This window comes from Procambarus clarkii, chromosome 22, assembly GCF_040958095.1.
Source record: "Procambarus clarkii isolate CNS0578487 chromosome 22, FALCON_Pclarkii_2.0, whole genome shotgun sequence".
NCBI classification, from domain to species: Eukaryota; Metazoa; Arthropoda; class Malacostraca; order Decapoda; family Cambaridae; genus Procambarus; species Procambarus clarkii.
In genome coordinates, this window is record NC_091171.1 from 9,203,474 (window position 1) to 9,217,173 (window position 13,700).

The 13,700-nt window shown below is 51.5% G+C and overlaps 2 protein-coding genes across 2 annotated transcripts; both read right to left on the reverse strand.

The window, feature by feature from the left end:
• Nucleotides 1–360: 360 nt before the first annotated feature.
• Nucleotides 361–1,599, reverse strand: LOC138367643 (MAGE-like protein 2). The gene has a single exon (XM_069329371.1). The coding sequence runs from the start codon at nucleotides 1,597–1,599 to the stop codon at nucleotides 361–363; it is 1,239 nt and encodes a 412-aa protein (XP_069185472.1).
• A 4,845-nt stretch (nucleotides 1,600–6,444) lies between these two features.
• LOC138367644 (hepatitis A virus cellular receptor 1-like) lies at nucleotides 6,445–7,734 on the reverse strand. Its single transcript, XM_069329372.1, has one exon. It carries the CDS (start codon nucleotides 7,732–7,734, stop codon nucleotides 6,445–6,447), a length of 1,290 nt encoding a protein of 429 aa, XP_069185473.1.
• Between the last annotated feature and the right edge of the window lie 5,966 nt (nucleotides 7,735–13,700).

The following is a 13,700-nucleotide window of genomic DNA, read 5'->3' on the forward strand; positions in this document are numbered from 1 at the left end:
GATTTTCAACTTGTGTTGCAAAGACAAACTAACCTAACCTTCCTAGGCCTAATATACGCTATCTGAGACCCAATATGGAACACACGTTTGCTACACTAGGCCTAGGAATATTTAAATGTTTTAGCCTAATATTTTCGGAGTTAATAATACAAATTTCTACCATCTAATCGCTTAATACGTCAATGTGTGTACTATGGTGCACATAGTTACAATAAGTACTATATAAACAGGAGGATGGGTTGGTTATTACCATGGGAGTGGCTTTATGGCTTGTCACTCGGAGGGCACATTCATGGTGGTGGGAGGGGGGTCTGGGGCACCCCGGGGCCCTCAAGCATAGTCTGGGGCACCCCGGGGCCCTCAAGCATAGTCTGGGGCACCCCGGGGGCCCTCAAGCATAGTCTGGGGCACCCCGGGGCCCTCAAGCATAGTCTGGGGCACCCCGGGGCCCTCAAGCATAGTCTGGGGCACCCCGGGGCCCTCAAGCATAGTCTGGGGCACCCCGGGGCCCTCAAGCATAGTCTGGGGCACCCCGGGGCTCTCAAGCATAGTCTGGGGCACCCCGTGGCCCTCAAGCATAGTCTGGGGCACCCCGTGGCCCTCAAGCATAGTCTGGGGCACCCCGTGGCCCTCAAGCATAGTCTGGGGCACCCCGGGGCTCTCAAGCATAGTCTGGGGCACTCCGGGGCCCTCAAGCATAGTCTGGGGCACTCCGGGGCCCTCAAGCATAGTCTGGGGCACCCCGGGGCCCTCAAGCATAGTCTGGGGCACCCCGGGGCTCTCAAGCATAGTCTGGGGCACCCCGGGGCTCTCAAGCATAGTCTGGGGCACCCCGGGGCTCTCAAGCATAGTCTGGGGCACCCCGGGGCCCTCAAGCATAGTCTGGGGCACCCCGGGGCTCTCAAGCATAGTCTGGGGCACTCCGGGGCCCTCAAGCATAGTCTGGGGCACCCCGGGGCCCTCAAGCATAGTCTGGGGCACCCCGGGGCCCTCAAGCATAGTCTGGGGCACCCCGGGGCTCTCAAGCATAGTCTGGGGCACCCCGGGGCTCTCAAGCATAGTCTGGGGCACCCCGGGGCTCTCAAGCATAGTCTGGGGCACCCCGGGGCTCTCAAGCATAGTCTGGGGCACCCCGGGGCCCTCAAGCATAGTCTGGGGCACCCCGGGGCTCTCAAGCATAGTCTGGGGCACCCCGGGGCCCTCAAGCATAGTCTGGGGCACCCCGGGGCCCTCAAGCATAGTCTGGGGCACCCCGGGGCCCTCAAGCATAGTCTGGGGCACCCCGGGGCCCTCAAGCATAGTCTGGGGCACCCCGGGGCCCTCAAGCATAGTCTGGGGCACCCCGGGGCCCTCAAGCATAGTCTGGGGCACCCCGGGGCCCTCAAGCATAGTCTGGGGCACCCCGGGGCCCTCAAGCATAGTCTGGGGCACCCCGGGGCCCTCAAGCATAGTCTGGGGTGCCCTGGGACCCTCAAGCATAGTCTGGGGCACCCCGGGGCCCTCAAGCATAGTCTGGGGCACCCCGGGGCCCTCAAGCATAGTCTGGGGCACCCCGGGGCCCTCAAGCATAGTCTGGGGCACCCCGGGGCCCTCAAGCATAGTCTGGGGCACCCCGGGGGCCCTCAAGCATAGTCTGGGGCACCCCGGGGCCCTCAAGCATAGTCTGGGGCACCCCGGGGCCCTCAAGCATAGTCTGGGGCACCCCGGGGCCCTCAAGCATAGTCTGGGGCACCCCGGGGCCCTCAAGCATAGTCTAGGGTACCCCGGGGCCCTCAAGCATAGTCTGGGGCACCCCGGGGCCCTCAAGCATAGTCTGGGGCACCCCGGGGCCCTCAAGCATAGTCTGGGGCACCCCGGGGCTCTCAAGCATAGTCTGGGGCACCCCGGGGCCCTGAAGCATAGTCTGGGGCACCCCGGGGCCCTCAAGCATAGTCTGGGGCACCCCGGGGCCCTCAAGCATAGTCTGGGGCACCCCGGGGCTCTCAAGCATAGTCTGGGGCACCCCGGGGCCCTGAAGCATAGTCTGGGGCACCCCGGGGGCCCTCAAGCATAGTCTGCACCCCCCCTGTGTAATTACTTCAGTGCTCATGTTGGGCGGGTGTGCTTCGCACGCTCTCCTAACTTTACATCCAACAGTCCTCCCATCTAACCGTTCTCGCTTTACCGTTAACAGTGCGTACGTAACGGAAGTGTAGAAGGGGGGGGGTCGTCTTTCCAACAGTGGGGCGGCTGCTGGAGCGAGTCCCCTCCCATCTGTTTCTTGACACACCTTGTACAGTTATTGAGGGAGATGGTCAACCCGTTGTTTTGATTTGCCACTGCCTATAGAATCCAACTTCTTACCAGAAGCCCAAGAAGCCAAGCAACCCCCCACAGACAAACAAGGTTAGATAAAGAAGTACCTAACCTATCACATTCAGTAGGCTAGGGAGCCGGTGGCTGAGCGAACAGAACACTAAACGCGTGATCCTGTGGTCCCGGGTTCGATCCCGGGTGCCGGTGAGAAACAATGGGCAGAGTTTCTTTCACCCTGATGCCCTTGTTACTTAGCAGTAAATAGATACCTGGGAGTTAGCTGTCACGGGCTGCTTCCTGGGGGTGGAGGCCTGGCCGAGGACCGGGCCGCGGGGACATTAAGCCCCGAAATCATCTCAAGATAACCTCAAGAACCACTCCTGGTCATAGAAAACGTAGATATTTGTAGGCTGTTACTTTCCCAACCCATCCTCTGGTTTAGTACTCAATGTAACTAGGTCCACCATAGTACAAATATTGACTTAAAATGCAAATTGTAGAATTTCGTCCTATTCACTGTATAATCAGAAAAAAAAAATGCTAAAAAACTGACTTAAATATTTAAATATTCCTAGAACTAGTATAGCACACATACGTACTATATTAGGCCTCGGCTTGTATTAGGCCTAGGAAGGTTAGGTTAGTTTAGGTTGTCTTTGGAACATAAATACAAAACCTTTCCCGGTTTGTCCAAACTCAGTAGTAACGATTTCTACTTTCTAGTCGTCCATGAGGTCACATATGGTGGTGATCGTTACTATAAGTACTAACTAAGCAGGAGGATGGGCTGTACTTTTGATGGTAGGCTGTGTCTGTCACGTTGGTTACTGTGACCTGACAAACGTGACCTATCACTTGAGAGGACGAATTACTGGTAGTCTTTGTTGTTAATACTGGTAATGTACTCGTTTACTGCCTACACTGAGGAACTGTGTCCTTACTGTGGCGGACTGACTCACTCTCTCTCACTCACTCACTCACTCACTCACTCACTCACTCACTCACTCACTCACTCACTCACTCACTCACTCACTCACTCACTCACTCACTCACTCACTCACTCACTCACTCACTCACTCACTCACACACACAGACACACACACACAGACACACACACACACACACACACACACACACACACACACACACACACACACACACACACACACACACACACACACACACACACACACACAAAACGGGTTGGCTGGCGGTGGCGGCAGAGTGGATAACGCTCAGGCGTCGTAATCCTAGGGGCCCGGGTTCGATTCCCGTCTGAGGCAGAAACAAATTGGCAGTTTCTTTCACCCTGCTGCCCCTGTTCACTAGCAGTAAAAGGTACCTGGGAGTTAGACAGCTTTTACGGGCTGCTTCCTGGGGGATGTGTGTGTATTTACTATTTGTATTTGCAGAATCGAGCTATTAGCTCTTTGACCCCGCCTTTCTAACCAATTCGTTTTTCCTCTATTAAGTCTACTACATGTATTTCTCTTACATGCCCAAGGAAACAGCCCGTAGCAGCTGTCTAACTCACAGGTACCTATGTACTGCTAGGTGAACAGGGTCATCAAGGTGAAAGAAACTGCCCATTTGTTTCTGCCTCGGCCGGGAATCGAGCCCGGGCCTTAGGACTAATACCGCGGAGCGCTATCCTTCAGTCGCGAGGAACCTTAGGCATCGCGCGCGTGCGCGTGTGTAAGAGAAATGTATGTAGTAGACATAAGAGGAAAATGGATTGGTTAGAAAGGTGGGGTCCAAGAGCTAATTGTTCGATTCTGCAAATACAAATAGTAAATACACACGCATCGCCAGGAAGCAGCCCGTAAAAGCTGTCCAACTCCCAGGTACCTTTTACTGCTGAAAAGGTACCTGGTTTAGTGTTATAAGGCGTGAGCAAAAAGGTACAAGAACTCTCAGAACCCCATCCAGGTACAATCCAGGTGAAGCCTTTCCTCTCCCCCCCCCCCCCCGCCCCCACAAGAAAAACTAGGCTTGTACGACAACACCCACACCTCCCTAACACCCACTGTTGAATACTCTCGCGACGGCCATTATCAGCCCCCACAAGCCTGCTTGATACCTGCTTGATGGGGTTCTGGGAGTTCTTCTACTCCCCAAGCCCGGCCCGAGGTCAGGTTCGACTTGTGAGAGTTTGGTCCACCAGGCTGTTGCTTGGAGCGGCCCGCAGGCCCACATACCCACCACAGCCCGGTTGGTCCGGAACTTCTCTTAGAAAACAGTCTAGTTTTCTCTTGAAGATGTCCACGGTTGTTCCGGCAATATTTTTTATAGTCGCTGGGAGGACGTTGAACAACTGCGGACCTCTGATGTTTATACAGTGTTAACACTATAAACATAGTGTCTCAATGTCAGTGTCCCACCCCTGTATGTGGGACATGCAGTGTCCCACCCCTGTATGTGGAACATGCAGTGTCCCACCCCTGTATGTGGGACATGCAGTGTCCCACCCCTGTATGTGGGACATGCAGTGTCCCACCCCTGTATGTGGGACATGCAGTGTCCCACCCCTGTATGTGGGACATGCAGTGTCCCACCCCTGTATGTGGGACATGCAGTGTCCCACCCCTGTATGTGGGACATGCAGTGTCCCACCCCTGTATGTGGAACATGCAGTGTCCCACCCCTGTATGTGGGACATGCAGTGGCCCACCCCTGTATGTGGAACATGCAGTGGCCCACCCCTGTATGTGGAACATACAGTGGCCCACCCCTGTTTGCTGTCCCACACACTGTCCTCAATGATGTGCTCTGGGAAGTTCCTGCACCCTTTAGTATACCGTTGGTTTACCTAATACTGTTCAGTATACCGTTGGTTTACCTAATACTGTTCAGTATACCGTTGGTTTATCTAATACTGTTCAGTATACCATTGTAATGTGTCGTTCTCTGCTCCTATATACCCGCTCCACATGTATTCATTGAAAGAATTTATATATAAAAGACTTGGATGGTGTGTTTTGATTTTTTAAATACATTTCAGGGGGTAAATGAGTAAATAAATAAAAGTAATTATCTGGGGGTGGGTTGTAACTGCCAAATTATACATGGAGGGTAATAATGTTATCGGACATTGGAAGAGCGGTATACGCCAGGGAAATTATCCTGCGTATGGCACATTTGCGTCAGGGGCATAAATTGCGTAGTCCTATAATGTGCCGGCCATGCCCCCTACGCTCTGTAATTTGAATATAATTTTGTCTTGTTTCGACCCAAAAATATACAAATTCAATTACAGAGAACCAACGCTATTGGAATTGAATTGTAAATTATTGAGCAGTAAGAGTGCACCATTTTTACCCTTCCTCCGCCCTTTTTCCCGCCTATTCTTTCCCCTGGTGCAAGTTTTTTGGCCATTTGTATTCGCGTGTTAATTTGGTGGGGGGGGGTTCCGCCCCCCCCCCCCTCCGGACTCTGGGGGCGGAGGGGTTCCTAGATTTAGGCGGAGGCTCTAGTAGATGGGGGGGGGGGGGGGATGTAGGGGCCCCCCTCGGGTGTGGGTGTAGGGGGCCCCCCTCGGGTGTGGGTGTAGGGGCCCCCCTCGGGTGTGGGTGTAGGGGCCCCCCCTCGGGTGTGGGTGAAGGGGCCCCCCCTCGGTGGGTGTAGGGGCCCCCCTCAGGTGTGGGTGTAGGGGGCCCCCCCTCGGGTGTGGGTGTAGGGGGCACCCCTCGGGTGTGGGTGTAGGGGCCCCCTCGGGTGTGGGTGTAGGGGCCCCCTCGGGTGTGGGTGTAGGGGCCCCCCTCGGGTGTGGGTGTAGGGGGGGCCCCCCCTCGGGTGTGGGTGTAGGGGGGGGCCCCCCACGGGTGTGGGTGTTGCCCCCCCCCCCTCGGGTGTGGGTGTAGGGGCCCCCCTCGGGTGTGGGTGTAGGCCCCCCCCCCCTCGGGTGTGGGTGTAGGGCCCCCCCTCGGGTGTTGGGGCCATCCTTCGGGTGTGGGTGTAGGGGCCACCCTTCGGGTGTGGGTGTGGGGGCCACCCTTCGGGTGTGGGGGCCACCCTTCGGGTGTGGGTGTGGGGGCCACCCTTCGGGTGTGGGTGTAGGGGCCACCCTCGGGTGTGGACCCTGAGGCTGGAGCGGTGCATTAATGAATTTAATTTACATAAATGTGTGAATTTCACTCATTTTCTTCGTTATTATTTTTTGTACGTCTGTTGATTTGGAACACGAGTGTAGTTGTTGTAGAGGCAGTGTAGTTGTTGTAGGGGCTGTGTAGTTGTTGTAGGGGCAGTGTAGTTGTTGTAGAGGCTGTGTAGTTGTTGTAGAGGCTGTGTAGTTGTTGTAGGGGCTGTGTAGTTGTTGTAGGGGCTGTTTAGTTGTTGTAGAGGCTGTGTAGTTGTTGTAGGGGCTGTGTAGTTGTTGTAGGGGCTGTGTAGTTGTTGTAGAGGCTGTGTAGTTGTTGTAGAGGCTGTGTAGTTGTTGTAGGGGCTGTGTAGTTGTTGTAGGGGCTGTGTAGTTGTTGTAGAGGCTGTGTAGTTGTTGTAGGGGCTGTGTAGTTGTTGTAGGGGCTGTGTAGTTGTTGTAGGGGCTGTGTAGTTGTTGTAGAGGCTGTGTAGTTGTTGTAGGGGCTGTGTAGTTGTTGTAGGGGCTGTGTAGTTGTTGTAGGGGCTGTGTAGTTGTTGTAGGGGCAGTGTAGTTGTTGTAGGGGCTGTGTAGTTGTTGTAGGGGCTGTGTAGTTGTTGTAGGGGCTGTGTAGTTGTTGTAGGGGCAGTGTAGTTGTTGTAGGGGCAGTGTAGTTGTTGTAGAGGCTGTGTAGTTGTTGTAGGGGCTGTGTAGTTGTTGTAGGGGCAGTGTAGTTGTTGTAGGGGCTGTGTAGTTGTTGTAGGGGCAGTGTAGTTGTTGTAGGGGCTGTGTAGTTGTTGTAGGGGCTGTGTAGTTGTTGTAGGGGCTGTGTAGTTGTTGTAGGGGCAGTGTAGTTGTTGTAGGGGCTGTGTAGTTGTTGTAGGGGCTGTGTAGTTGTTGTAGGGGCAGTGTAGTTGTTGTAGGGGCTGTGTAGTTGTTGTAGGGGCAGTGTAGTTGTTGTAGGGGCAGTGTAGTTGTTGTAGGGGCTGTGTAGTTGTTGTAGGGGCTGTGTAGTTGTTGTAGGGGCTGTGTAGTTGTTGTAGGGGCAGTGTAGTTGTTGTAGGGGCTGTGTAGTTGTTGTAGGGGCTGTGTAGTTGTTGTAGGGGCTGTGTAGTTGTTGTAGGGGCAGTGTAGTTGTTGTAGGGGCTGTGTAGTTGTTGTAGAGGCTGTGTAGTTGTTGTAGGGGCTGTGTAGTTGTTGTAGGGGCTGTGTAGTTGTTGTAGGGGCTGTGTAGTTGTTGTAGGGGCAGTGTAGTTGTTGTAGGGGCAGTGTAGTTGTTGTAGGGGCAGTGTAGTTGTTGTAGGGGCAGTGTAGTTGTTGTAGGGGCTGTGTAGTTGTTGTGAAAGGTAATTAAGGTAATTCATTGATTACCAATAACCTTACATGGATTTTTAATAATTTGGATTTTTTTAATAATTTTGACATACGTAGTTTCTGAACTCTATACAATGCTATACAACCTCACTCGCCTCGTAGACGTTACTTAATCCTCGCAAGGGACCCTGATCTTAACACTTCAGTTATTACACACTTCACTATACGACAACCTGTCTGCAACCATTCAAAGGATTGGCAGGATCTCCACTAGGATACTCTGAATAGCAATGTGCAGCCTCGGCAATATTGGCCGTGTGTGTGGAGACTCTCACACATGTGCACTCTACACTTGCCGCACTCTCACACATGTGCACTCTACACTTGCCGCACTCTCACACATGTGCACTCTACACTTGCCGCACTCTCACACATGTGCACTCTACACTTGCCGCACTCTCACACATGTGCACTCTACACTTCCCGCACTCTCACACATGTGCACTCTACACTTGCCGCACTCTCACACATGTGCACTGTACACTTGCCGCACTCTCACACATGTGCACTGTACACTTGCCGCACTCTCACACATGTGCACTCTACACTTGCCGCACTCTCACACATGTGCACTCTACACTTCCCGCACTCTCACACATGTGCACTCTACACTTGCCGCACTCTCACACATGTGCACTCTACACTTGCCGCACTCTCACACATGTGCACTCTACACTTGCCGCACACTCTCACACATGTGCACTCTACACTTGCCGCACTCTCACACATGTGCACTCTACACTTGCCGCACTCTCACACATGTGCACTCTACACTTGCCGCACTCTCACACATGTGCACTCTACACTTGCCGCACTCTCACACATGTGCACTCTACACTTCCCGCACTCTCACACATGTGCACTGTACACTTGCCGCACTCTCACACATGTGCACTCTACACTTGCCGCACTCTCACACATGTGCACTCTACACTTGCCGCACTCTCACACATGTGCACTCTACACTTGCCGCACTCTCACACATGTGCACTCTACACTTGCCGCACTCTCACACATGTGCACTCTACACTTCCCGCACTCTCACACATGTGCACTCTACACTTCCCGCACTCTCACACATGTGCACTCTACACTTGCCGCACTCTCACACATGTGCACTGTACACTTGCCGCACTCTCACACATGTGCACTCTACACTTGCCGCACTCTCACACATGTGCACTCTACACTTGCCGCACTCTCACACATGTGCACTCTACACTTCCCGCACTCTCACACATGTGCACTCTACACTTCCCGCACTCTCACACATGTGAGAGTGCGGGAAGTCCGCACTCTCACCGCCACTCTGGCCGTCTACGGCAGGCACCGCTATGGCAGGTGTGATAATATCAGACAAAATAGGCACCTACATTGAGGTACATAAATAAATGTATATTTGTATGCATAGACAAATAAATCTCATTCATTAAATTTTAAGTATAGTGTAGAGCTTAATGTATACTGAGGGCTTGAATGTATACAATGAATGTATACTTAGCGTAAAGAAAAATAAAGGGCTTACCTATCAACACCGACCCACATTATCCTACTTGGGTACAGACGTGTAATCTGGAGACCTCGGGATATCAGTTAAGCATAGTGACATAATTTGGTAAGAAATGTTACTGAAACTTCTATGCTAAAATTTACCTCCAGGTGCTACTTGGCAGCTGAGCCGCGCGGCTAAGATCACTGTCGACAATCACATCTTGAGGTTATCTTGAGATGATTTTGGGGCTTAGTGTCCCCGCGGCCCGGTTCTCGACCAGGCCTCCACCCCCAGGAAGCAGCTCGTGACAACTGACTAACTCCCAGGTACCTATTTACTGCTAGGTAACAGGGGCATCAGGGTGAAAGAAACTCTGCCCATTGTTTCTCGCCGGCGCCCGGGATCGAACCCGGAACCACAGGATCACGCGTCCAGTGTTCTGTCCGCTCAGCCACCGGCCTTGTGGTAGTCTTTTGAAATTACAGATAAAAACAGCACTCACTCGCACGCCAAGGGAAAAATAATCATGAGACGTTATCACAACATAAAAGATTATGAGAGACATAGTCGAAGACAAAGACGGCCCTCTTCAACTAGAAGGAAACCGGGCCAGAGGGCACAGTTTAGCCTGCGGGATGTACAGGAGCTGTCCTTATGGTGTACATGTGCTGAACAAGGGTTACTAAATAAAGGAAAAGTGGTGGATGCCATATTCTCTGATTTTAAAGCAGATATAACGAAGCACTATCAGGCGCGAGGTTGTTGTCCCGGACTACTGCTGATCGCTATGGTACTGGCGGGGGGGGGGGGGGGGGGGGGACCAAGAGCTAGACCTCACTCCTCACACATACAAATAAGTAAACAAGCAAAAGCAGTTTGCATCATGAAATTGAAATAAATATTGTGCTGTGACTTGTTTGTTTCCCGTTTAAGCATCTGTTACTTGCCTTATCTTCTCTCAAGTGTGCGACTTGTGTTACTTTCCCCGAGCCTGTGTTGCTTCGTGTTGCCTCGTGTTGCCTCGTGTTGCGGCGGCGGCGGCTGCTGCCAGGTAAAAAGAAAAAGTTTTAATGGCAGTGTAATGTGCGTCGGACCGAATTACTTCATTATCTGGCCGCCATTGTTTTGATGGCGCTGGGGTGCGCTGCTGAGTGTGACGATGGCGGGACGTGACGCGGGTGATGGCGGGGTACTCAACGGGGGCATGCTGCGTTTATTTGCAGCATAATAGACTAGAGCGTTATGAATATTAATAGAATATACCACTGTAGGCTAGTGTGTATACTACAGCAAGGTCATGACCAGAGTTAAGCGCTGGAGCCCGGTCAGAGACTGACTTTCAGGGACATCATTGATCCCCGGAACCTCCTCAAGGAAGGTGACTACGACTTTTAAGTTGTGTTAATGTCGAGGTTATATATCATATATGTTGATTATGATTATTGTTACGGTTTAGGCCGGGGGCTGCTACAGGGGTGGCCTCAATAGGGAGCCATTGTCTCGTGCAGGGAGGTATTGCTGACCCCGGGTCGTGTGGCGCCAGCCCACACACCACAATTATATTGGTCAACCCAGGGCCGTGTGGCGCCAGCCCACCCACCACAATTATAGTGGTCAACCCAGGGCCGTGTGGCGCCAGCCCACACACCACAATTATAGTGGTCAACCCCGGGTCGTGTGGCGCCAGCCCACCCACCACAATTATAGTCATTATAGTAACTATTGGTAGAAGTTGCACAAGTGAACTGTTCTACCAACAAAAGTGAACGTTTTGTATTATTGGAATACTACAAATGACTTGCCAAAGTGTGAAACCATAATTAAACAACCGAACCTGTTTTAAACCTGAATAAATAATCCTAGGCCTAATATGCACCAACTTAAGCCTAATTGTGTACATATATATCATACTAATCCTAGGAGAGTTTAGCCTTGGTTGTTGCCATTTTCTCGTGCTTTATATAAACTTAAGTGCAAATTATTGTTTTTCTTCAGTCCATCAGTTCATTTGTGTACGTTATTCCACCAATAGTTGCTGTAAGTACTGTGATTTTTGGAAGACAGATTGGTTACGGTGTGTAGAGGAATGTGTATGGTTAAGGGTAAGGGTCTAAGACACCAACACAGATTGGCACTATCATTGGCACTACCATTGACGTCCTCGACAATCACCGTGATGAACTAGCATTGACGTCCTCGACGATCACGTTGATGAGCTACCATTGACGTCCTCGACGATCACCGTGATGAGCTACCGTTGACGTCCTCGACATTTACCGTGATGATCCTCTTGTGTGTGTACCAAACATGCATGTATAGTGTGGTCTTGAAACATAAATACGAGTCACCCTAAAGTTTACTCAATCCTGGGAGCGTCATGACTAGCAAAACATTGAAGCCCTCACTGGAGGATTAAGATGCATCTTGAAGCTCATGATACAGCAGCTTGATGCCCATGATATAGCAGCTTGAAGCCCATGATATAGCAGATTGAAGCCATGATACAGCAGCTTGAAGCCCCATGATATAGCAGCTTGGAGCGTCACGATAAGGGGCATGAAGCTTGGTGTGCATAGTGACAAATGCTTGGCAACAGTGTTACCTGCCAAGTAGAGGATAATCTGTACAAACCTTCGTAGGATGAACACTGTGTGAGAAAGGACGTAGAGCAGGGACGAGACAAACACTGAGCTTGGAAACTTACACGGGGCAAGTGACTTGCATAACAACAATGAAAATATTTTCATAACTGTATGTAAATTAAACTGATATCTCAATATTCGGTATCGAATTATTTGGTAGGCCTTCATGAAACCTACAAGCAGTGACGTCTGGTCTGGTTCGATTGTACTTCAAAAGTACAGCACAAGGCATCGATCAAGATACTAGCGTACTTACCCATTTCTTCTGTACATGGCCTCTCGTCTACTCTGTATAATATAAGGCAAGAAGGGGATACTTAACTCTTGCACTTCCTCTGTGAATCACACTGAAACAGCCATCATCGTCAAAATATCTCAATTCAGAAAGTCTAGAAAAAGCTGATACTTCACCAGGATTACTAGAGCAGAGTCGGGAAAGATACGGTGGCTACCATCCCTGGAAACACAAACCGAAACTGTCTCTATTTTTCGCTTGTTACAACTTGTAATAAAGTTGTTACATCTTGGCTTAACGTGTTTATGACGTATTAGAACGTTGTTACAACTTGCTATATTGGTTGTTATAACTGGTTAGGTGTTAAATTTTGTTCGAACGTTGTACCAACGTCGTAGTTTCGGTGTGTGCTTGGCGAGATATTAGCCACAGCAGACTGGAGAAAGACACGGTGGCTACCATAGTAGCCAGAAAGACACGGTGGCTACCATAGTAGCCAGAAAGACACGGTGGCTACCATAGTAGCCAGAAAGACACGGTGGCTACCATAGTAGCCAGAAAGACACGGTGGCTACCATAGTAGCCAGAAAGACACGGTGGCTACCATAGTAGCCAGAAAGACACGGTGGCTACCATAGTAGCCAGAAAGACACGGTGGCTACCATAGTAGCCAGAAAGACACGGTGGCTACCATAGTAGCCAGAAAGACACGGTGGTACCATATTAGCCAGAAAGACACGGTGGCTACCATAGTAGCCAGAAAGACACGGTGGTACCATATTAGCCAGAAAGACACGGTGGCTACCATAGTAGCCAGAAAGACACGGTGGCTACCATAGTAGCCAGAAAGACACGGTGGCTACCATAGTAGCCAGAAAGACACGGTGGCTACCATAGTAGCCAGAAAGACATGGTGGTACCATATTAGCCAGCAGACTGGAGAAAGACACGGTGGTACCATATTAGCCAGCAGACTGGAGAAAGACATGGTGGTACCATATTAGCCAGCAGACTGGAGAAAGACACGGTGGTACCATATTAGCCAGCAGACTGGAGAAAGACATGGTGGTACCATATTAGCCAGCAGACTGGAGAAAGACATGGTGGTACCATATTAGCCAGCAGACTGGAGAAAGACATGGTGGTACCATATTAGCCAGCAGACTGGAGAAAGACATGGTGGTACCATATTAGCCAGCAGACTGGAGAAAGACATGGTGGTACCATATTAGCCAGCAGACTGGAGAAAGACATGGTGGTACCATATTAGCCAGCAGACTGGAGAAAGACATGGTGGTACCATATTAGCCAGCAGACTGGAGAAAGACATGGTGGCTACCATAGTAGCCACAGCAGACTGGAGAGAGGGTAATAGGGATATGAATGTGTTTAAACCGTGAGTGGCGAGGCGGTGGGCGGCACACAGTGGGCGTGTTGTGGAGGGATAATGATGGGGTGGAGCGTGCATGGTGGGGGTGTGGAGCGCACCCCTCCTGCACCCCCACCCGCTCCCACACAAGTGGGGTGGTGGGTGCTGGCCCCACGAGACTGGGACTGTGTGCCAGGGGAGGGAGGCTAAGGTCGACA